At 34.1% G+C, this 26042-nt stretch overlaps 1 protein-coding gene across 1 annotated transcript; it reads right to left on the bottom strand.

Moving 5' to 3' along the window:
• Window positions 1-7173: 7173 nt before the first annotated feature.
• On the bottom strand, window positions 7174-24815 carry LOC138338702 (uncharacterized). Its single transcript, XM_069289783.1, has 2 exons — window positions 24544-24815; window positions 7174-7747 (listed from the first exon to the last, which is right to left on the bottom strand). Exons 1-2 carry the CDS (start codon window positions 24813-24815, stop codon window positions 7174-7176), a joined length of 846 nt encoding a protein of 281 aa, XP_069145884.1.
• Window positions 24816-26042: the final 1227 nt, after the last annotated feature.

The raw sequence follows: 26042 nt of genomic DNA, 5'->3' as shown, positions 1-26042 counted from the left end.
TGCATAATGTATAGGAAAAATTCCCTTTTTAATCTTATCATGCCTTCTCCAATGTCTGATTTCTTGGTCTTAAGAGCATATATAACATCAACTCTTGCGATTCAGAAAGATGAATATGAGGAGAAACGCAGGCGAAGAGATTGGAGGAGCAGCTGTTGGGGTAAATTAAGTTCCTCTCCAGGCTCCAGCTGCTGGAATGGAGATGCATGTTAACCCAACTGGGTTGACATATGAAAAAGTGAGGACAGCCTTGGTACAGATGGACCAAGCCATCACATTACAATCTCAGGTTATGATAGCCCAGGTAGAGCAACAAGGTGTTCCCAAGAAGAACCCACATTCCAACACCATGGCTAGAATGTTAAGGGACTTCACGAGAGTGAATCCTCCCATTTACAATTGATCTAACATTGTTGAGGATCTAGAGAAGGAGTGTAGGGCATCTATGTTGCGTGATAGCATGGACCTTTCAGGCTTATGGTCCATGTCCAACAAGTGGAGGAAAGTAGGAAGAGGAAGCATACTAGGGCAAGGAACAGGTCAAGGAAAGCTAAGAAGAATTTTTCAAGGAAGACTAGTATTGAAATCAGGGATAAGCCCAGGTTTAAGAAGGGACTCTCCCACCAAGGGGAGTCAAGTTCATCCAAGGGTTGATATGATAAGGATTTCGAGCCTAGATTTAAGAGAAACAGCGAAGTAGATACACATCAGGAGAGGCCACCTTGTAGGAAGTGTGGCAAACTTCATGGAGGAGAGTGTAGAAGGGGCTCTAACGCTTGTTACAGTTGTAGAAAACCGGGTCACGTGATGAAGGATTGTCCGTATATGAGAGTTCGAGAAAAAGGAAAGGAGAAAGTTCAGTTCAGTTGAATGGTCCAAGTGAAGAGGTTCCAAGGAGGAAACAATTCTTCACACTCAAGTTTGGGGGTGTAGTGGAAGACACCTCTGGTGATGTCTCGGGTGCGTAGCCTAAATTTGTTTTTCATGTGTATGGTTTTATGCACTAGTATAAAGTTAACATATTGAAGTCATCATGTTAGTTAATGACTTATGTGACTTATGTGTTTATTTAATATTGTATGCTTTGATAAGACTAGTTTAGGAAGGAGTTCCTTAGTCTATTAATGCGAAGTTGCTAGTAAGTTTCAAGGATGTGCACCAACCTACTAATATGTAAATTAGATATTCGCCAATAAAAAGAATTGAATAGCTTAGGTATTGATTTTATCCATAAGTTTTATGCTACCATAGACTATCAAACCAGGGTAGTGAGGTCTCAGTTGCCAAATGAGATAGGGTATAAATGGGCAGGGCGTGGACCAACCCAACAAAGCCATATAATTTCAAATCTTATGGCCAACAAGATGTTATCTAAGGGGTTAGATATACTCCTCCTAAGGCTGGTTTTGTTTACAAAACTCTGAGTTTTTGTGCAATAGTCGACTTGGTGTTGTAAGTCCAAAATCATATGTGTAATAATTGTACTATGTGAGTTAAAATGAATCCATGTTTGCTTGTCATGTTGCTGTTTTTGTATAGCATGGACATGATTTTTCTGTTGCATGAGTTGTGACGTGCATCAAGTTAAGTGCGATTGAGAAGGAAGTTCCCCAATATCAAATATGAAGCTTTAGATAAGCTTGATTAATATACATTATCCAGAGTAAGTTTGAAACACAAATTCAGAAAGAGCAAAGTCTCAAGTATGTTAAAATATTTTCGAAAATAACCCTCTTTATTTTAAAATGATATGTAGTGTCATTCGGGGATGAATTTTTCTAAGGGAGGAATAAAGTAACAACCCTAAAAATGACTATACTAAGTAATGTCTAACGTATCTAGAATGCCTAGATAAGACAGGGTTCACACGGATTGATTCGCGAAGAACTAGACCTCTAAACCTCTGCAAAATCCAAGCCAACTAACTTGGTGAGTTAGTTCAGCTAGAAAAGTTTGGGTCCAGCCATGAAGGGCTCCCGAATATAAATATTTACCCGGATGAGTCTTTACTCGACTTGAAAATGGGAAATCTTAGGTTTGGAAGATCTAGGGGTAAAATGGTCTTTTTCAAGGCTAAGGGTAGTATCGTAATTACCCAAAATATCTAATTAATTGTTAAATTAATATGGTGGAGGGGCATTTCTGGTAGAAAGGGCCGAAATTTGCTCATTGACCAAAATCTTGCTCCACCCGGGTTCGAACCTAGGTGGGAGCAATGATTTTACTTGATTATTTATATTGGAGAATTATTCAATTAGTTAATATTTAAATGCTGATTTAAGAAAAAATAAAATTAGATTATTATTAATCAATTAGTTAATTAATGGGGCGGTTTGGGTCGACTCAACCCGAAGGGACCAGTTTTTGCGATGGAAATGTCACGGGTTCGATCCTCGACGGAAGCGACGCCCAAGTGAATTAAAATAGGGTTTAAAACCTGATTTTATTTGTAAGGGCAATAAGGTCCTTTCACGTGTGATTTAAATAAATCAAATTTTTACAATTTAACAAAACCTTATTTTGACTAAGTCTAAAACTACAATCTTAATCCTAAGGAACCACTCACTTCTCACGTTTATCCTCTCTATTTCACGATCAACTCTCTCACTTTTGCGTTCTATCTGCTAACAAAATACAAGAATAGAAAACACAACCAAAAGCTCTTCATACTTGAAGAATTTACACGTCAAAAACATAGACAAAAAGCTAATAAAAAACGTAAAGCAAAAAGAAGGGTTTTTCGTCGAGTTTTGTGTTGAAGTTTCGAGACCTGAACGTTAATTTGGAGAGGGTTTAGGACAGCAGAACGTGTGTTGAACAACACTAAAGTCATGTATGGGTTTCTCTTTTGGACTCCTTTTTCCAAGAGAATATTCGTTCCACAAATTCAACGCATTTTGAAACTAGGGTTTTTTCCATTCTTGTCAAATTCCTTGTCCCTAGTATCCTTCTGATTTCAATCTGAAATAGGTTAGAGATCATGGTGCTGGTATGTTTGCTGGTAGTTTAAGTATGAAGTGTGATTTTTATGATAATGTGTTCATGATTATGTGTTTGGAATTATAAGCATGTTAATTTATGTCAATCGAAACTATGGGAAAAGTGATGTTTGTGCAAATGTTTGTGTAAATCATGATGTGCAAAAGTGGTGTAATGTTGCTAGATTAAATGGTAATTCTTGGTTGAATATAACCATGAAAAAAATATACTTGAAGATGCACCAAATGCTTCTTGAAACGTCCTAAGATCTAATGAACAAATGATGATAACAAGGAGCTGAAAATAGTGAACAAATTTCCAGCATTTGGTAGGTTGGGTTCGGCCAATCAAAGTGGTATGAAATGCAATAAAAAATGTATGTAGAATAAGTGAAATAACTAAGGATTGAACCGAAGAAATCATTACATGAAAGCTACAAAAAAATCAACAAAAGATTAAGACAAAAATGGATTGGAGGAGACTAAATTTCCAACTTGCTGGAAATTGTAGTCTCGGCCAACTTTTAAAAAAATGAACTTCATTTAATTTTTTTTAAAAATGTTAGGTCATTGGGGATTTGACTCATGACCTCACTAAATGAAAATTTCATAAAAATTTTGTGAGAAAAATGTAAGGAAAAATAGATGTGGTGAAGGGGGATTGAACCCACAACCTTATGAATGGATGAGAGAGTTAGGAGAAAAATAAAGGAGAAAATAAATGTGAAGAGTGGGAATTGAACCCACAACCTCTTAAATAGGTGAGAAAGTTAATAGATAAATTAAAATAAAAATAATAAGATTATGGGGGATTGAACCCACAACCTCCTTGACTTAAACGAAAAGGAGAAGGGAAACAGAAAGAAAATATTATGGGGTTGATGGAAATCGAACTAGGGTCCCCCAAATCTGAAAAATGCAATTATCAAGTTTAAAATAAGATTAAGTGTTGTCCAAGGGATTAGAAATCGGGATCCCTTTCCCAATTTCGTATTGACACATAATTCATACGTAAGTAAATATTTAGTGAATGTTGCCTCTAAAGATCTAAATCAATATCTTGGCATATCTACAAGATGCATTAGTCTTGTACCACATAATCTTGGGTAAAAATGAATCACTTAGACAAACTATGAATGAAGCCTCATGGCTTGTATGAGTGGAACCATAAGTCTAGCATACGTTTAAAAGTAAGTGAGCCTAAGATGTATGTGATAAAATAATTTAACCCTAGAAGGGTTACGTAAGAGTGTGAAACAAACTAAATGGCCAAGTACATTGGCATATGGTGAAATGAACATTCACGTGAAGGAGAGGGTAATTATGAAAAGCAAATGTTTTAAAGTTAATAAATGAGGTGATAATATGATAAGAGGCTAATGTGAAAGATGAGAGCAATCTCAAATGAGTATAAGTAAATGTTACCAAAACGTTCTCACCTCTGAGACTGTAAAGTTAATGAAGAGACCAGTCTCTATGAACACTCTAATGAAAGTGTTGAAGTTAATGCATACTTAATACTAATGATGAGATGAGTAATCATCTAATGAGCTATGATGTCATCATGCTAGAAGTCACCTTCCATGATGTATGAGTTGAATGTAATTGAAGCGCCGATAGGCTAGCTATTAGCGGTGATGCCTTACTTCAAGAAGGGCGGAGGTTCACGTAACTCTCATGAGATGAGACTGTTCGGCATGTCGGGTATGGGTCCTTTTAAATCTCCTAGTCTTTGAACCTATACTGCCAATATAGGGATCTAGCAAGGTTCGACTCTATATATACGCTAGCATGTTCGGGTCACTTTGACCAGTGATTCCACCTCTTTTTGGTGTGGGACAGAACTGGATTTCATGATGCTCACATGATCTATATCGGTTAAGGTTAAAGTTTTCAAAGAGCCTCAAATAATGCACATAATGAAATGAACGATACCAAAGGTGTTAGGATAGGATAATCAAGAGATGAGTTAGCCTTATGTAATGACACTAGAATATTCTTGATCATTGAATAGCGAATCCGATGAGAGTCGTAAACTACATCCTAGGTATGACTGGTGGCTGCACTAGTATATGAAAGAATGAAAATGAAGTACGTATAAATGAATGAAGCAAACTCTGTGTTTGTTAAAGAAGGCTCCCTTGTTGAGGTCCCATATGTTGAGCCTTCATTTTAGGAAGTCCTAGTGTCAAGTCCATGATTCCAAGGTCTCATGGCATATGAAAGAATGATATGAAATACGCGATATGATATGTGTAATATGTTATGTGTTGTTTGCAACATGATAAGTATGATGATGCATGTTACTCTCATGGCATGACTTTCCTAATCCGAAATTGGCAAGTCCGCTGACTTGACTTTCCATAATTCATATCGATAGGAAAGATCTCCTTTTAATCATGCATGTCCTTGGTGTGTGCTTGCATATACCCATACTTAGTACAATTTTGTACTAATCCCATACAACTCTACATTTTTTGGTGCAGGCACAGGTGGACGTTAGAGCTTACAGGTCGACGCTGAAGTTATCCCGATATGGAGCATTCATACGGATTTGTTAGGACCTCATGCTTTTGAAGACACTTGTCCATTATATTCTAGCTTAGATATAGGTTTGATGTAATGGAGTATGTTTCACTAGCGTTTCTTTCTCATCTTATTTCAGACATTGTATTGGTGTCATTTTGGCTAGTATACACTTAATGTAGTATGGAACTATTTCTTTCACTTGATGATCTTAATATTATATGGTTGATTGTGAACGTTTATGAGTTTAAGTAGAATGTCTTATGTGAATCTTAAGTAAAAAAAAGTTCAAATTTCCGCTAAAATTAACCTTGATGAAGTAACGATGACATATGTAAGCTTGTCTGCGACCTCTGAGAGGTCAACAACACCGGTCTCGTCTGAGGTCTAGACTGCGGTCATGACACATGTCATCCACATAAATAAGAACCAGAACCATGCACATTGTTGTCTTCTTTATGAATATGGAGTGTTCATGTTCACTTTGTTTGAACTTAAATTTGAGCAATGCCTGAGATAGTTCAACATTCCACTGTCTTGGGCTTGATTTAGTCTATAGAGGGATTTAGTGAGTCTACACACTTTATTCTCCCCCTGAATAATTTATCATGAGGAAGATCCATGTAAATCTCATCAGGTAGGTCCCCTTGTAGGAAAGCATTGAATACATCCATCTGATGAATGTTACATTGCCTTTGAGTTGCAATAGTTAGTATTGTTCTCACAGTCTTGATCATCACCACTGGACTGAATGTCTCTTTATAATCAATTTCTTCCTTTTGGCTGTAACCTTTTGCTACTAGCCTTTCCTTATACCTCTCTATTTCACCTATGCTCTTATATTTGATCTTATAGTTCAATTTTCAACCTATAGGCACCTTTCCTTTTGAAAGAATCTACTTCCCATGTATAATTATTTTGCAGTGCATCAATCTCAGATTGCATGCCTCATCCCACTTAGGATTAGAGACAACTTCTTTGTAGCTAGTAGGTTATATACTTGTAGGAATCTTAGACAGATATGATTGATAGGAATGGTTTACCTGATCATATGATAGGTATTTGTCTAAAGAGTATGGGCTATGTTTACATGGAGAGATGTAAAATCTTTCATCCATAGGATTACTATTCGATTAAATACGTATTTAAAGTTTAGAATTTTTAGTCGATTTTGCTTGAAAATTATATATCTTAGTATGTTTTACTATATAAAATTATTGTAAATATTATTTAAATATTTTAATATTATTAATGAATTTCGAATGTCTTAAAATTTAAGTGATTTTAATTTTTTTTAAAAAAAATATTTTAATATATGTATTATTTTAATTAAATGGTAATTCCTACACTTTCCTCAAAATTATTTAAATTCTAGCCTATTCTATTATAATTTCTTTCAATTCTGGCCAATCCATTCAAATTTTATTATAATCATAGCCACTCTTTCATTTCAATTCTAGCCAATTTAGTTGCAATTTTAGTCATTTCATATATTTTCCCATCTAATATTAAGACTTCATCTCATTCATCCATCAAAAATAAATCCGAGATCTAATCCTAGCCCTTCATTTCAAAATAGATCAACAGTTGAGATCAAATCCTTCTTTTAAACTATCAAATAACTAAACCTAAAATTTATTCTCATTCCTCTCCCACTCTTCTCCAAAAATCAGCCGCTCCCCTCTCCTCTCCAATTTTTCCGGAGAACGCAAGAGGTGGCGACGCCCCACCCTCTCTCAAGCCGCCAACCTCCATCTCTCTTTCTCCCCATTCTTTTCGGCAAAAGCCACAATCGGCGGTGAGCTCTCCCTCTCTCTCCTCCTTCGTCTTCCTCTTCTCCCCTCTCCTGTTTTCCCCCTCTTCCTATCTCCTCTGCCCTTCCTCCCACTCTCCGCCTCCCTCTTCTCTTCTTTTTTTTTCCCTTCTCCCTCCACTCTTTCCGCCGCCTCTCTCCTCTTCTTCTCCCCTCTCCCCTCGTCCCCCTTCTCACTCTTTCTCTCCTATGCTTCCTCCCCCTTACCGTCTCTTCTCTTCCCCTTCCTCTTCCCCTTTCTCTTTTTTTTTCCAGCCACCAGTCACCTAGAGCCAGCAGCCGCTGGCAGCCGTCCCTCTCCCCTTCTCCCGTCGCTCCTCCTCCCTTCTCTCTCCCTGCCTGAACCCCCTCTCCTTCCCTCTCCGATCTTCCCTCCCTCTTCTTTTCTCTCATTGCAGGTATAACAGCAGCTCCAGCCGGCGAGAAACAGCTAGAAGGCAGGGACTCTGGCTAGCCCTGCTCCCTTTCTTTTCCTTATTTTCTGGTCAGCAGTCCTAACAAATAAATAGCGTAAAGTCTCAATATTTTGGTTGGTTTTAAGACGGATCTCAACAGATCCGTCCGGGTTAGTTTCTCTTTTAATTTTCCTTTATAATTGTCAATTTGCCTAATGTTATGCATGTTTTATCGATGAGAGAAAATAAATTATGAGTTGCTTGACCTTATGGACTATTCTTGTTGATTTTTTGAAGCTTGTCGAAGCATGTGTATATTATATGCTAGTTAGTTTTGTCTCTCAATAAGTCATAAATGAATTTTGGTGTGGAATATCGTGTGATGTTGCATCCTTATTAACTTATTAGAAATTAGCTTATTGTGTTGATTTAAAATTGGTCCATGAATTTTTAAATTTAATCTTTGCGTTCGTTTCGAATCTAGATTGCTTTAGTGGAGATTACTTGATAATGGATCGATATGATTACAAAGTATATTTTGGTATTTGATTTTATGTTAAATATATAAATGATATTGTTAGTATACTATTATTTATGGCTATCCTTGATTGACTTATGTGACATGCTTATATGTGATAAAATATGCTTAAATTAATTTGCTAAAATTATAGATTAAATCTTTGCCCATATGATTAAAAAAAGGGGTTTCTTACTTACCTATTTTTTTTCTGGAGGATATTTACACATTCTGAAAATATTGATTTTCTAATTTAGCTGTCTCTTAAAATAAAATAAAATATTAATCGATCTCGTTTTCCTTTAATGTCTGCCTAAAGTGATTCTTACATATTTATTTTGTTGTAATTATGTAAGTGTTTGACCTTAAATTATTCCCTTGTAATATTTAGTTTCTCATATATATGGCAAAATAATAATCATTTTTCAAAAAAAATCAATTTTGACTCTTCATTAGTTAAGGAAAAAATAATTGTGTTCTTCCTAATTTATTCTTATTTTTTTATATTTGGTAGCATGATAATAATTTAATTTTAGTTCTTCTTTATTTAAGAGAAAATATTATTGTATTCCTAACTTTTATTCTTACAAGTATATTTTTGGTAATGAAATATTCTTAGAATTTTCTGATTGGTTCTCCAAGGAAAATGGTACAATAATTGATTCCTTAAATTTATTTATTTCCCTTGATTAAGTGCACCCCTCTTTGCTATATAAGTACACCCTTATCTCATTCATTGATACACTACTCTTGCTACAATTTCTCTCATTCTCTCATTACTCATACACACATTCATTCTCTCAACTCATCACTCATTCTTATAATACAAGTTGATAATCTTTTCTGCAGAACTGATTTGTCCTCTTTATTGATTTTAATTTAATTTTTTACATAATTATAATATTTTTGTGTTGAGAAACGAAACAGCAAGGAAGCATCCAAGTTAGTTTCATTATCCTTTTACGTTTGATAATATAACTATGGTTATTCTTTTTCTTTTTTTTTTTGTGTGTTATTTACATATATATGAGAGTAATTTGCTATTATAAGTCTACTATATTACAATTATTTCTTCATTGTATATGTGTTACCTTACCTATTCTAGCAAGTTTTGAACTTAGAAATCAAGATGATGAAGAGTAGCCTAGAAGAAATTTCGGACAAAGCTTCATTTATTTTAATATTATGTATATTTTTATTCGTTACTTTTATTACAATGTGTATAATTATCTAACCCTACCTATATATAAAAAATAAATTTGGGGTGGATCACTTAAGGGGGGGGGGGGGGAGTTTACATGCTACTTGTTTACCGTAATTTTCAAAGTTAGAAATCATGCCTGTAAGTTTATTCTATTTTAAATCTTTTAATCACCTAAAATTCTTGTTTATAGGTGTTGTAATCTAACCAATTTTCAACATGCTTAAGGCTTTGTTTGTTAATGAGTTTTAAAATAACTAGATTCTAATAAATTTGGAATGTTATAATCAAATCCTAATAATTTTGTAGGCTCATTGGTTAGATGTTAAAAATATGTCATAATTTTTCAGCATTGTCTTATCACGTAGAAATCATGCTTAAGGATCAAAATGTTCAAATCATTTGGAGTTACAAGATCATGCCTATGTGTTGCTCCATTCTGAACACCTATAAATCATATTTATGGGTTTGTGAATAAATTTTTAGCATATCCATAATTCAAATAAAATTTGTTGTGCATATTTTTGTCATTTTAAATTAGCTAATATTATTAATTAGTAATCTTATTTGTCCTCTTGAAGATTTTCGCACTTATAATGCAATACGTTTTTTTTAAAAAAAATAATGATAATAAAAAGAAAAGTTTTGATGCATTTAACAAATTTCTTGACTTTTAAATACATTTCATGGTAAAATCTTTGCATTTAATTTATCGACTATATTAATACTCTACTAGTTCGTTTTTTTTTTTTACAAAGATTTATAACATGCTTTTCTTAGTCATTGTTCAATCCTCCTTTCAAACTATGGATTGATTATGACATTTGTTTATATATATATATATCCTAACATATAGTTAGTGGAAAAGTCAAAGGAATTACGAGGTCTAATTCCAATATTTTAAATTAAGCCGACGCGTTCCCGGGAGTACCACCTGCCCATGATTATCAAAAGGGCTCATGTGTACTTATATGTAAATATTTATGTGCTTATATACAAACTAAATCTTTTTTTTATCATCTTCAAAAGTATAAACTTTTATTATTTTTCTAAGACCGACCTCAAAACAAAATTATTTCTATGGTGGAGGGGCGTGATTAACAATCTCGTGGCATCATCCCTATAAAGAAACAAACATTTTTTAAATAAAATTCTATCCAAAATTTGCTCATTTTTTCAAAATTTTATTTTCGCGCATCTTATTCTTGTTTGGTGCGGCATAATAAATTAAATTGAATTATTTTTATATCTATTTGTGCATATTATGCCTTTTTAATAATCTCTTTATTAAGTACTTAATATTTGGTCAATATTTTAATCACATAGATCATATGCTCAAATAATAAATAATTGAAGTAATCTTAATTGTTTAGTAATTTATTTGGGATAGCTTAAAATTAAAAAAAATTATTGGCTTATCTATTTGTCTATTTTGTCTCCTCGCTTATCTTTATTTAATTGATTAGTATTTGTTGTGTTTATTATTTCTATCACCTTTTAAGCATGCTTAAATAATCAAATTAAATAATAACATGAACTATTTATTCGATTTGTTCATCACATAGTCTCGTATATGCTAAATTAAATAAAAATGAGTTTAATGATTAATTTATTTCTATCACCTAGCCTTGCATGTTAAATTAACTAAAACTAAAAAAAAATTAATTGCTTAATATTATGTCATCACTGAGCTAGCATATTAATAAATAATAATGAAGTGACCCTATTGCTACTTGTAACCCCCACATAAGTTGCATGAGATACGACCGGGACCCACACTTGTGGACCTCGAGGGATGCCTAACACCTTCCTCTCGAGATAATTTGAACTCTTACCCTGATCTCTAGCTCTTTGACCTTAGCTCGACTTAGTCAGGTTAGATAAGTATCCTAACGTGCCTTAACTCGTTAGGTGGCGACTCCTTAAACTCAAAATCCCAAAAGAGTTGTTAGGTTGTGATAAAACCCGTTTTTACAAAAAATGGGGCGCAACAGTACCACCAATGAACTTGGTTCAGGAACGTGATTCATATTAGGTACGGGATTATGGATTTTTGCGGGGACCTCCTAAGCTGAACCTATTCCTTGATCCTGACCAGTAATGATCAATTGATGTGATGATTGTCCATCATTTAAACAGTGAATCTGATCAGAGGTGTATGTTTTTTTTGTAACAACTTCGAATATTATCATTGACAATCGAAATGTTTACAACTCTAAAACAAAACACAAAAATAAGCACACTAATATGACAACCATCTTCTAGGATAGTAAAAAAAACCTACAACTAGTTATACAATTGTTGTATTAGATATTGGTTGTGTAAGACTCTCTTAGAACTACTCAACCCATCTATTCTAACCCTTATCTCTTGTTGAAACTTCCTAATAACAAGGCTGGTATTTACTTTTGGTCCTGAAAATTGTCCAGTTTTTGGCTTGCCAAGTATGATATATCATATCCCCCCACACAGCAGTAGGTAGATCCTTCTTCATTTTAATCCAACGTTGTCTTTTGACCAACCTTATGCTCTGTGATACTCCTTGTTTCTTGTACTGGAAACATGTCCAATCTAATAACCCATTTCTGGCCTCAGCTATCCAAGAACATTTAACAAACAGATGAGTCGGGGTCTCAAAGTTGATCGTTCGAACACATACCATATAAAGATTGTTTACTAGAATGTTTAGCATGATTAGTCTATCTTTGGTGAGTAGCCTATTTTGGTTAGCCAACCAGACAATAAATTCTATGTTTCGATTGCATTACTCTTGACTAAATGAGAGCAGATTCTGCCAGTCTTTTTTGTGCTCCAATCAAATCTTTATAGATCTATGTAACGGAATACATACTATATTGTGTGAGTATGTACCTACCGTTTTAGTACCAACCTTGCATTATCATCTTGAGTCCATTAGGTTTCTTCCAGTACCAACTACAATCTGCAGGTGGTTTATTTTTCCAAATGCTCCCCTGCTTTATATACAATTCATAGACCCATTTCACCCATAATATATCTTGTTTCCCTGCACTTGCCACAATTATTTTCCAACAGATGCCTCATTCCATTTCTTGCATCCTTTAATGTTAAGCCCTCAACATTTCATTGGTGTGCATTCTTTTTTCCAAGCCACTAAAGATATCTTCAAATGTTCATCATTTTTCCCCATAGATAATCTCTACACTTCCAACTTTATTCATAACACTTGGGGAAATATGAATACAACAGTCCAAAAGTTATAAATGGAAAATAAGACAACATTGATGATTTGCAGCCTTCTAGCATAAGATATTTTCCTAATATAAGCAACAGTGATCCTATATGTGATCTTTTTAACCAACTGATAGCAATCCATTTTCCCCATTTATTTGAGGATAATGGTAACCCCGGGTATCTTATAGGTAGTGAACCTATTAAGAATGATTGTATGTTATGTATCTTTGCTTGTAGACTATCCTCAATACTAGCCAAGAATATATTAGATTTTTCCTCATTTGCAAATAGCACAGTTACACTAATCGAAGTGCCTTCATAACTCTCTGAGCTCACATCACCTCTACGAAAAATCATGAGATCATCTGAAAATATCAAATAGGTGAGCTTTAGCTTCTTACACATAGGATGATAGTTAAAATCGGGTAGTTCGCTCATCATTTTAACATCTTGGTGAAATACTCCATTACCAATACGAAAATAAGGGGTGACATTAGATCACCTTTACTCAAACCCCTTTTTCCTTCAAAATATCCATGTTCATCTCCATTGACCTTAACTGAGAACTTAGTTGAGGTAATACAAACCATAACTATGTGGACAAATGACTTTGGAAAACCATATCCATACAAAGCCTCCTCTATAAATCCCAACTCACCATATCATATGCCTTATTCAAGTCAATCTTCATCAAACTTCTAGGAGTTTTCTTTCTTTTGTAGTGCTTCATCAAGTCATGACAAATAAGAACATTATGCACAAGTGATCTTCCTGCTACAAATGTCGTTTGATTTTTTGAGACCAAATCTGATAAGGCCTTCCTCATCCTCACACACAACACTTCAGATATGCACTTGTAAAGCACATTAAAACAAGATGTAGGTCTGAATTGGTTGACTATTTGTGGGACATATATCTTTGGAATCAGGCAAATTATTGTTGCATTAACTTGTTTTAGTAATTTTCCATTCCCCAAAAATTGTAAGACAACTTTAATCACATCCTCTCCTATAACCCTCCAAGATTTCTTGAAAAAATTACTTCCATACCCATCAGAACCAGGACTTTTATTACTATGAATGATAAACATAGCAGACTGCACATCTTTAGTATTAAAAGGCCGCACTAGCTCAATTTGTTTGTCAATGGTTTTAATAATGTCATTTTTAATAATGCTTCTGAGACCTTTGGTTTTCTTTACCTCCTTCTTACCTAGTAACTCTTGATAAAAGTCAACAAATATCTGGTTATATCATCAAGATCGTTCCTCATCACACACCTTATTTATCCATCAGTTTTGTTATTGCTTGTTGCATCTTCCTGTGTTTAATAACATAGTAGAAATATCTTGTGTTATGGTCCCCCGGTTTGATTTTGTAACTTTGCTCTTTTGTTGTAGAAACATTTCTACAAGATTCAATGCCCTTTTATACTTTTGATACTTCTCTCCTTCTTCTTTCTGCAAACCACTATTTTGAGGATTCCCTTGTAACATTAGTTGTGTGTTCCTTAAATCCTCTCTCTCCTCCTCCACTCACTCAATATATTTTTAAAATGCTTCTTATTGAGTCCCTTTAGCTTTCTTTTCAAGATTTTTTACTTGAAGCATAGCACATCCATGAATTCGAGAATTCCACACTTCCTTTACTATCTCCAAGAAACTTGGGTGCACTGACCAAATATTATAGTACTTAAATGGTCCTCTGCAAGTTCTCTTAGAATTGAATTGCTCTACTTTGATGGGAGAATGGTCACTAATCCCCTGTGGTAGGAAGTTTGCACACTATGTAGGAATTTGTAATAGCCATTTATTGTTGACAGAGACCCAATCTATTTGCAAAAAAAATATATTCTCTCCTTGTTTAACACTCCATGTCTATTTGCTTCCTTTTGGAGGCAGTTCTATCAATTCACATGAGTTTATAGACTTCCCTCCTAATCTGTCAACCATATTAAGGACTAAATTAAAGTCTCCCATCACTATCCAAGTCCATGTACATCCCATATTAACATTCTCCATATAACTCCATAAATTTCCTCTTTTTTCCCGTGTATTATAAGAATATACCACAGTTAATATATACCTGAAATTTGGTCTAAGATTATGTACTTCTTATGTGATTGCTTGAGCATTGCCAGTTTTGTAATGAACCTGATAATAATTAGGTCTCCAGGTAAACCAGATCCTTCCATTATAATGTTCTTCAAGATTGGTAACATAAGGCCATCCTTTAAAGATTTTTCTCGCCACCTGCTCGATTCGACTTTGTTTTATTTTTGTTTCTATCGGACTAATTAAACCAGTTCCTTCCTTGTTGCAAAGAAGTTTGACTTCCCTTTGCTTATTTGGGCCATTAAGGACCCTTGTGTTCCAGCATATTATGTTATCCATATTATTTCCAAAACAACTTAAACAGAAAAATTTGTTTTGAAAACATTTTAGGGGATTCGAGATTCTTATTAGTGTCTTAGAAAGGTGTAAGGCACCTAAGACACTCCGCTAACTACGATTTTCCGACGATTAACTCTACTTGACTATTTTTGTTTCAAACTTTGCAAATTTATAAATTTAACCTTTATTAGAAACTCTTATGCGAATTCTCCAATTTCTAGAATTTTTCATTAAAGTTAAAACTTTAACTCTAAACGATTTCCAAACTTAAACATCGATCTTTTAAAATTTCCAAAAAATTTTTACTCGAGTTTGATAAAACAAAGACGTTCGATGGGATTGAAGTTTCCTAATTCTAGACTAACGGCATTCAAGTAAAAAAGCGTAAAGTAAATAATAAAGAGAGAGAGAGATTCGGGTCCAAGTTTTCGATTTCTGTTCGCCTTGGCCGAAACTTGGACCCATCTGCTTTTGGGTTTTTGACCCATTTTTCGTTTGTGCCTGTCCTAGCCTAAACATGTAAAAAAAAAAGAAATTGAAAAATAAAAGAAACAACCAAAGGGCTTATGCCCATTACAACAATGCAACTAAATGAAAAATAAGGACAATCTTCTAATCCGCCTTGGATTTCTTTTTTACTCCTTGAACTTCAAATCATCTCGCCGATGTCTCAGCTTGACTCGAAAGGACTTAAGCCTTTATGACTTTCTCAAAACGCATGAGGAGATGAGAGTTTTTGTCAAACTCGGACAGATTTAGCATGCCACAAATAAAATGAAGAAAAGTAAATATATAATCCAAGTAACGTAATTGCAAGAATATAAACCTACTTGATGGAAAATAAGCACTTTATCCATGAAAAATGCATATTTACAAATGATTCCACTAAAGGAGATCACACAGAGGCATACTAGAAAGTGTATTTGATGAAGAAAATTGATAAAACCAATAATAACAAAGAGACAAAATAAGATATACCTATACATAACAATCACTTAAAAACAATGAATTTGCATGTCAGTTAATACCAGATATAAGAATAGGAGGACAGCGAAAAGAGTACAAATAAAAGGAAAATCTGATAGAAAAATGATCACATATACTAATATTCACTCTTGAGCCAAAACTGGAACCAGTGAAGAATTATACTCATGTATTGTTTCCTTTACAATGTCATCCATACCAACTTTAACTACATGCTATGACTAAACGGATAGCAAACTAAGACGAATACACCAGCAGACGCTAAGCAACCCCCTCCCCCATAGGAGGGTCCGGCAAAGTATCGACATGAACAACAATATACACAATATGAAAACTCACAAACATGGCAGACACAGTCACTTAGATTCAGAATATTGACATCTTAGTTCGTTCATTCAACTTGAGGTGAAAGAACGAACAATACGATGTCGAATATCAAACAATATTGAAGAACCACAATGAATGAAAATAAATCAAGATGAAGGAATGATCTAAGATTATACCGAACGCAGCTGTGAGAATCAAAATAACAGTAAACTCTCGAACCAGAAAAGCAAACTCGAAACATACATTAACTACATATACATTCTTATCTCCCATTCCATAAACAACCAACCAACAACCTTAAAACACAAAGAACCATCATCCTTCAGAAACTATCAGCACGACATAACTAACCAAACGAACAAAAGCACATTCGAATAAGCCAAAAGTAAAACAAAACCGCGAGAGGGGCGAAGTTGTATACCTTTTCCTGGGCAGCGATACTGGAACAGCTACGAGCAGCGACTTCGACAGCGACTTCCACCACGGACGAGACAGCTAATGTCGAAGGCAGAATCGATACCGGAAGCCTTTTAATCTTTGACGATTTCTCCCCTAAGTTCTCAACACATAAATGTGTGACCTGTTTTTTTACGATTTCGTATCTATTTTCGCTAGATGAGACAGACGTCGGAAGAATAACAACTCAAAAGAACTCTTCAAAATTTACTCAACCCAGAATCTCGTTTCGTTTTTCTCAAAATGTGATGGAACAAACTAAGATTTCCCTCCTCCAAAAAAATTCCCACCCCCTCCCTGACGAAGGCGGGGTTTATATAGAAGGGGAAAAAGATAGGGTTTTCAAGAGAATGGCTCCAAAAATCCTTTTTCCGCCCAAATCCCAATTTGAAAATCTCCCCTCTGTCCTTATCCAAATGAGGGGATATGCTGTTTTGATGCCCCAGATTCGCTCCATTCCAACGGGAAGAGGTCGAGGTGGACGGACAAGATAGATTCGACGTCCTTGCGAGCTACGTGGCGCAATCCCGTGCTATCAAGGACAAAGAAGGACGACCCGCGTCTCCTAGCACTGCGAAGTCGTACGAGTGAGAGAGACGTGGCGAGAGAAACGACAAGAGACAGCTGCTATCATGTGCAGCTCTGTTTTCGCTGGAGGAGTCGCGCGTCACGATGGGGAGAGGAGAAGAGAGAGAGGAGCGTGGGAGATGAGGGAGACGCGGGGTTTTTGGAATTTTCTTTTTTCTTTTTCTTTTTTCTTTCTGTTCGCGATGAGAGAGACGAGGGGAGGGAGACGCGACGCGTGAGGAGACGCGGAGGACGATTGAGCTTGGGAGAATCTGTTGGGGTCGCGTCTGGGGTTTGGGAGAGGGGAACGCGAGGATGGAGAGAGCGTGGGGAGAGACGCGGGAGTAGAGGTCGCGTAAGGCTTCTGTTTTTGACGTTTTTTTCTGGGTTTCTTACTTTTCTGCGTCTTCTGGCGTTTTCTGGATGGGTGTACTGTTTCTGGGGCGTGAGAGGGGAAGAAGGAAGAGGGGAGAGGGCCGGGTCGGGTATTAGGTGTTGGGTCGGGCAAGTGGGAAGGGTTGGGCTGGATGGGGAATTAATTTGGGTTGTGAGGGTGGGCTGCTGAAAATGTTGGGCTGTTGCTGATTTGGATTTGGGAAAATTGGGCCTGGTATAGAGGAAAGGAAGTGGGCTGAAAGAGTTTGGGTTGGTTTCGAATATACACAAGATATACCGGCTATATACACCACTATGTAAACGTTAAATCGTTATATTTTGCAAAATTATAAAACTAATTAATTTAAATTATTTGGAAAATTTAGGAAGCTCGATAATTAATTTATACCGACGTGGGTCAAAATTGGGTGTCAACAATCAGTAGCCTGGCAAAGCTTAGTCCCTCCTTCCATTCAGTATTGTATCTACCATTAGTGGTCTTCCAACCAAACTTCCTGTTTTGGTCAAACCTTTTGGGCTCAAATATTTAAACTCTAACCCAGGTAGCTTTACCCATATAGGAACAGTGAGCAATTCTTCTCGAGAGAATTCCATATCTTTGTTTGAAGCCTTTACTATGAAAGGCTTATTATCGAATAGACATATTCCCCCTTGTATTATTTCATTCTTCCCATTTTCATTTTCAAACCTCATTAACAAAATTTCATTTTTTAGCATAGATTTGATGTCGTGTTTTTCCCGCAACCCTAGAATAAATCCATTCAATACAGAAAATGGGGGTGCCCCCAAAATGTAGAAACCTACAACATTCTTCCAACAGAGGAGTGTTGTACTTATGTCCTCTATGTCAATTTCACAATTACTTAGGTCTCCATGTTTTTTAGGTGACACAAAATCAAGTTTAAATCCAACATTTGATACCTTCCTGATGTCAAAATTATCCTAGATGGATGGTTTCTTTGCTAACCTTAGATCTGATTCAACCTATTCTACCCGTGATAGTTTGCGATTCTCAGTTGCTGCCTTCGTTTTAGACCATTTCTCTTGTATTTGACTTTCTGTAGCAGCAGGTTCCTCAGAAATTATGGTTCCACCGCCTTGCAATTTTTTTACCCTGCGATCTTGTGCCTTCTTCTACCCTTTTATCATTGTTAATGAATTTGGAATTCCACCTCTAATTAGTATTGTTGGTACTTTATTATCTACTTATTAAGTTCCTGTAGCAGTAGCTTCGGGAGAACTCGTACTCCCTTCTACTTCTACAATAGACTTAGTCTTATTATCTTTCTTCTTTGCTTGTACTCCATCTTTTGTTGTCTTCATCATAGCTATAGTTGCCTTCTCCTTGGGGATATAAGATCTCTTTCCCATGGTGGTACACGTTAAACATAATTCATATTATGTTTTTATCTTGTGATTTAAAGGGAAATATATCTTCCTTGAATATTACATCATTGTATACAAAGGAAACATGAGAAGTTAGATCATATAACAAGTAACCTTTTTGATTAATGGCATAGCCAAAATGAATAGTCATTTTAGACCTACTCTTTAGTTTATCAGGTTCTTGTATATTTTTAGCAAAACATAAATAACCTAACACTCTAAGATGTGACAATGTAGGTTGATTTCTAAATAATTGTGCAAAAGGAGTCTTGTTATTAATAGCATGACTAGCAATTATGTTTATAATATATATTAACTAGCAATTATGTTTATAATATATATTGTAGCTTGAACACATAGACTCCAAAACTTAATAGGAATGTTTTCTTGAAATCTAATAGCTCTTGTAAGCTCGACAATATGCATATGTTTCCTATCACCACACCATTTTGTTGCGGAGTATAAGCACAAGAAGTTTGATGTATAATGCCTAAAGAGGTAAACATGGTTGGACACACATTATTCAAGATTATGTATTCAGTTCTTATGCTTCATAGTTTTATAAAATTGTGTTTTAACATGAACAAGAAATTATTTAATAATAGTACATACATCAGATTTCACTTTTAAGAAGAATATTCATGTATACCTAGATATGTCACCTATCACAGTAAGAAAGTATTTGTTTCCATATTGAGTAGGAGTTTTATAAAGACCCCATAGATCCATGTGAACTAAATTAAAACATACAAAACTCTTTGAGATGCTAACTGTGAAAGGTATTCTTGTTTGCTTAGCACAAGGACAAATAGTCATTTGTTAAATGTCTCGGTTATGCTACATAAATTTGATGACAACATTTAAGTCAAAACTAAACTAGATACATGCCCACATCTTCTATTCCACAAATCTATATCTACTTTAGAATCTACTCTTACTAATGGAATAACACAAGTAGTTACAATATTGACATCTCTTGAAGTTGTATTTCTTAATAGTATGTAAAGTCCACCATCTTCTTTATCAATCATCTTCACCCTCCCATGTGAGAGGTCCTGAAATATACAAAGTTAAGGAACTAAGTAGCAGAACAATATAGTTCCTTAGTGAGTTTGGATACTGATAAAAGATTAAATTGGAATTGTGGTATTTGAAAAACTCCAATGACCACATCATTGTTAGGTAGGACACTTGAGCCAATAAATTCAACTAGGAAACATCTTCATTCGGTAAATGTACTTTCTTTGGTTTATCAACCTTGCAAACAGTGAACTTGTTTAAAGATCTCAAATTAGCTTCCATGTGGTTAGTGGCACCTGTATCAATAATCCAACAAGGAGTAGAAACAATATTGATAGTAGAATTGAAACAAGTCTTTGTACCTGCTAGCATAATGAACGTGTTCTTGATCTTTGTTTAGAAACTGAAGCAATTGTTGACATTAATCCTTTGATAGAAGACACAGTTCTATTGATTGTTCCCTTCATTTGAAGTTTTCCCATAGCCATTTGCAGTGAGTTTAGAAGAATGACCTATAGTTAGATGTTTGTGATGAACCTATTCCTGAGACCCTGTACCTTTTGCATTACATGTAGTGTTAGGCTCCTTATTTTTTTAATCTAAAATCTTGAGGATACCCTATTAACTTGTAGCACTGATCTCTAGTGTGATTCTTAAGCTTGCAATAATCACAATGCTAATTCCTATTCTTCTTGAATTTTTGAGTACCACCATTTCTCGAGTACATAGCTAACTCATACGCTTAGGGGTCGTTTGATAATGGTATAAGAGATATCTTATTCATGTATAAAACAATGTATTAAGTTAAACCATGTTTGGTAGAATTTTATGTTTAGGTAGAAAAGTCAACATAACTTATATCATGTTTGGTTGCATTTTTGTAGTCCTACATAATTAATACCAACATAACTTATGAGGTAATCTATGTATAAAGTTGTGCAGGGTCAAAGGTGGAATAAGTTATGTAGGTATTAGTTATACATGTATTAAAGTGATAAATTACATATTTACCCTATCAATTTATTTTATTGTTTTAAATTGAAAATTTTATTGTTTTCCTATATATAAGTTTGTTGTTTTTGTTTGTTTTTTATATTTAGACCATTTTTATTTATTTTTTTAATTGAAAACTTTATTGTTTCCTATCAACATGTGTTGTTTTTATTTCTTATTATATATAGATTATTTTCATTTCTTTTTATATACTCACCGTTTTGATTGATTTATGCAAATATAAATATTTTTTTAATATTAGAAATTGATTGTATATTTTTAACAGTACATCTGCTAATCAAATATTAGCATTATACATTATTCAATATATTTCACATTTTATTAGCATGTATTATTATTTTGTAAATTATATATATTTATAATTTACAACAAGTTTAATATTCAATAGTTAATAATTCATGTGTTGTAATCTATAAATACTCCATAACTAATACCTACATAATTAAACTATGCATAGCTAATACCTGCATAACTAAACACTGCATAACTAATACCTGCATAACTAATACATGTATAACTAAACCTTGTATAGTTAATACCTTCATAACTCTAACCAGTAACCAAATAGCCCCTTATTGAATATGCTTGATTTACCAATGGAAGTGGGATCATTCACAAGATCTGAGACCTTGCTTGTAGGTAAGATTCAATTAAACCCATAAGGACTAAACAGTTTGAGTTTCTACAGGTGTACTACATACTTTTGATCTATCACGTTCACGTGAGAGAGTACGCACCACAACCTCAAATTCCTCCCACAACCCTTTCAATTTTGAAAAATACATAGATAAAGAACTTGTTCCTTGATTAATAGTGGCAGTCTGTTGATGGAGATTGAATGTTCTTGACCCATCTATTATGTCAAATCGTTCATACAGATCCTCTCAAATATATTTAGCACATGTTGCATACATGATACTTCCAAGAAGATCTTTCTCTACAATGTTCATAAGTAAGGACAGTACTACAACATTCACTCTTTCTCAGATACATTGTAATGCTGGAAATTAATATTTTGCACATGATCCGTCTACTAACCCCATTTTATTTCTTCGTAACAGGGCTACTTTCATCGATCTATACCACATAGAATAATTTTCAAAACTAGCTAATTGAAACAAAATAATCTGATTTCCACTTACATTAGATAAATGGAGAAACATGGGATGATTTTAATCAATGACTTAAGTTCAATTTCAACTTCGAGTTCCTGAACTTGATTCTGCATTAGGGTCAACAACTGTTGTAGCATTTGTCTCATTCGTCATTGCGTTTGTTTTCACATTTGTGAACGATCAATCTTAGCAGAATTGTTGATTGATTTATTCAACTAGGAATACCAGTTGATTGAGCTCTGATACCATGAAAAATAAATATCTGAGAAAAAATAAAAAGTTATTTACTTTATATATGTAGTAAAAAAAACTTCAAATTCATAACCAAAAGAGTTTGAGCATCTTGAAAACATCAAACTCACCCCAAAAGAGTTGGAGCATTTACAAACTAAATATCATTCATCTTGTTGGTTTTTTAATAAGAAAATTAACATAGAAAGACTTTGAGAGAAAAAATATTGTAATATTGTGAAAGTAAATTATTTCATTAATAATTCAAAGACTTACATTTGTAAATATAATTCCTAACAAAAAATAGAAAAATATTTTACTAACTAAAATAAAATCTAATAGAATTATATTCCTAATAAAATACTAATTCATAACATATATTATTTAATTAATTAAATATTAACCATATCAAAAAGACAAACTTAGTACAAATAACCAAAAAAAATTAACATCAAAATAAAAATGGGAACAACAAATACGTGGAAATAATCCAAACATTAGCAACCTTTGATTTGATCTTTGATTATTAACTTTTGATAATACATGCATTTTAGAAGTGTAACAATGACTTTTGGAATGTATAAAAGTTAATGAATTCAAGTGATTTTGTGATATATTAATGTGAGCCCATAGGAAAATTACTACCACAAATATGAGATCGATTTTCAATGTAAACCACTCTATGAGTAGTACTTTTCTAGGAGAGTGTGACAAATCAATATGACTCTCTAAACTAGAATGAACTTGATAAACCATATGTAGAATAGTAAAATTTCATTTAATACATCATTCTTCTCTTAGAGTTGTTGAAAAAAAATTAACTTCTAATGAAGATCTGACTAAATTTGGTAAACAAGTGTTAACTATGTGTAGATGTTAGGAATCAATGCACTTTGCAGAGTTAATGGAGGATTAAACCTCTCAATGGGATACACAACTTTCTACTATCAGTGGCGGATCAAGAATTTAAAGGTTGTGGGTGCTCACTTCCATTAAAAACAGGTGTAAAATTCGCTGGAAAAATTTTTAAAAAAAATGTTACTGGCGGGATTTGAACCCTCGCCAATGGCTTTGCACGCCTATTATTGCAGAGGTTTAAATGAGCTCACCCACAGCTACTTTTGTTCTATGGGTGCTCATTTAAATTATAATAACATATGTATCATATTTTCTATATATATATATACAAAAAAAATTCGAAAATCAATGGGTGCTCGAGCACCCGCGTCAGGCTTACTGGGTTCGCCCCTATCTACTACATAAGTAGCTCTAATCATGGTCAATATGTAAGAATACATGTCTTGTAAATATGAAGATAAAAAAAAGTTGAGATAAAATATGCAACATCGATTTAAGAAAAAAATAAAATAAAGCAATGGATAATTCAATTTTTGAATCCACTCATTACAATCAATATAGACATATAAGTTTCCTTATACTAGTAAGGCTAACATATCTGGATTGACCAGAGATAATGTTGACATTTGTTGGAGTTAAAAGTTCAATGATGTTTAACATATATGCTTGTCAAAAGAGATAATAGAACTGGTGAACTTATTGTCATAATTGTCATATATAACATCCAGGAATTATATTACTTAATAAGGAGATACTAACCAAATTATGAATAGCTTAGCTAAAGAGAAGTTGATTCAAAGCATTTAATTTTGATTGCAGTCCATTTTTTTTATCACATGAAATTTCACCTTATTGGTGTCAGCTTCTATTTAGACTCTAGGAATATAATCTTAATACTTCACTTCTATGAAATTAGAAGATGTCCAAAAAAATACATAAACAAATAAATTGTTTGCTGTCAATGACCATATGTTGAGCTAGGTCGTCTCAAAATACTTGTCATCATCTTCGTGAAAATTGCGCGATATTTTGTACAAACAACTTTTTATATTTAAGCCCGATATTTTGTACAAATAATTTTTTTATATTTTAGTTAAAACATAAGATGTCGAAAATAAATAAGGAAAATAACCAAATTAATTGTCATTAATAACCATATCTTAAGCTTCAGATTCACCGACATCTCCTCCATCTCTAGCTTCGGATACATCGCCATCTCCGTCATCTCTAGCTCGGACACATCGTCATATCTGTCATCTCCAGCTTCGGATACATCACCATCTCTAGCTTCAAATTCATCATTATTTACAGTTTTAAATACATTACAATTTTCGACTTCGGATACATTGGCATTATCACCAACTTCGGATATATCATCATTTCTAGCTTTGGATACCTCAAAATCTTTATGCTCTCTAACTTCCATCAAATTTCTATGTTTTTTTGTTATCAGTATTGTTAGTTGGTGTGTAGTTACTGGTGTAATGACAATATAAAAAACAAATATCACTCAATCTTTGCTCTATCACTGTCACCATCCTTCATCGTTCTTCTCACATTCTTTGTACACGGGCATCTTATACCTACAAATCGGACACGATCCATTGATCCCCAACCACTTTACTATACAGATAGAATGAAAATGATGTTTACAAGGAATCTCCTTAGCTTCCTCGCCACTTTCAAAATCTGACAAACAAATAAAGCAATAAATCCCTTCACCTAAAACCTTAACCATTGGTACTGCTTTGATGGGTGTGGGTGATGCGGGTGAGAACCTTTCCAAAATAAATTCTGCATTGATAATCTTCAAAGAATGATATTGAGTTGTTCGTTGTGTCCACCACTGTCATAATATTATGTACATCTTCTAGTGGCGGAATATAGATGGTGAATAGAAGAATATGAGTAAAAAATATTGATATGGCTTCATTAGGTTTAGCCCTTCAAGATATGGAATAAACTTTGATGTCACCTACATGTATGTAGGTATTTGAAAATATTTACCCATAGTTTACTAAATGATAACAGGAGAGATAGAGGATTTTTTTTTGTTGAAGGATGGTGTTTGATTTATAGGTTGTATTTTTAGCTTTGTGAGGAAGTTTGTAGGGCTTGGTACGGGGGCCACACTAAGGCTTGATTTGGTCGTATTTGCACCATAAATTCATTTAGGGGCAAATGCATAAAACATTAATGAGTTTCTCGTTTTGTAAAAGGTTGTATTGTCACCTGAGTGTCCAGATTGTCCCAATTCAGGATCGATTAGTTTATATTTACATTGTGATCCACTTAGGGAAAACACGTAAAAGATACAAGAGGCACGTGTTTTACAGGTTGTATTGTTAGTTGTGAATATGCAGATAGTTCTAGAGCTTGGACTTGGCCTCACATTGAGGCTTGATTAGTTGGCATTTGCATCACGTAGGTTCATTTAAGGGGCAATTGTATAAAAGTTTCACGAGGCATCATTTTGTAAGTTATATTATTACGTATGTGCGGAAATTTCTAGAACTTGAATAAAGCCCCACATTAAGGATCGATAGTTCATATTTGTATTGTGTAGTCAATGTAGGTCAATTCAATATGTAGAAGTTTTACGAGACACCTATTTTGATATTGTCATTTAAGTTGTATCCAATTTCAGAATTGT

Source organism: Solanum lycopersicum, chromosome 10 (assembly GCF_036512215.1).
Source record: "Solanum lycopersicum chromosome 10, SLM_r2.1".
Taxonomy (NCBI): domain Eukaryota; kingdom Viridiplantae; phylum Streptophyta; class Magnoliopsida; order Solanales; family Solanaceae; genus Solanum; species Solanum lycopersicum.
The sequence above is the reverse complement of the archived record's forward strand: the minus strand, read 5'-3'. Positions and strand labels throughout refer to the sequence as shown.

Excerpts from the sequence above, each read along its gene's own strand:
- LOC138338702 (XM_069289783.1), bottom strand. The coding sequence starts at position 24,815 with ATGGAAGTTAGAGAGCATAAAGATTTTGAGGTATCCAAAGCTAGAAAT. Across the intron at positions 7,748-24,543 it reads AATCTGAAGCTTAAGATATG|CTGTTTCTCGCCGGCTGGAG; the intron begins GTTATTAATGAC and ends CCTGCCTTCTAG.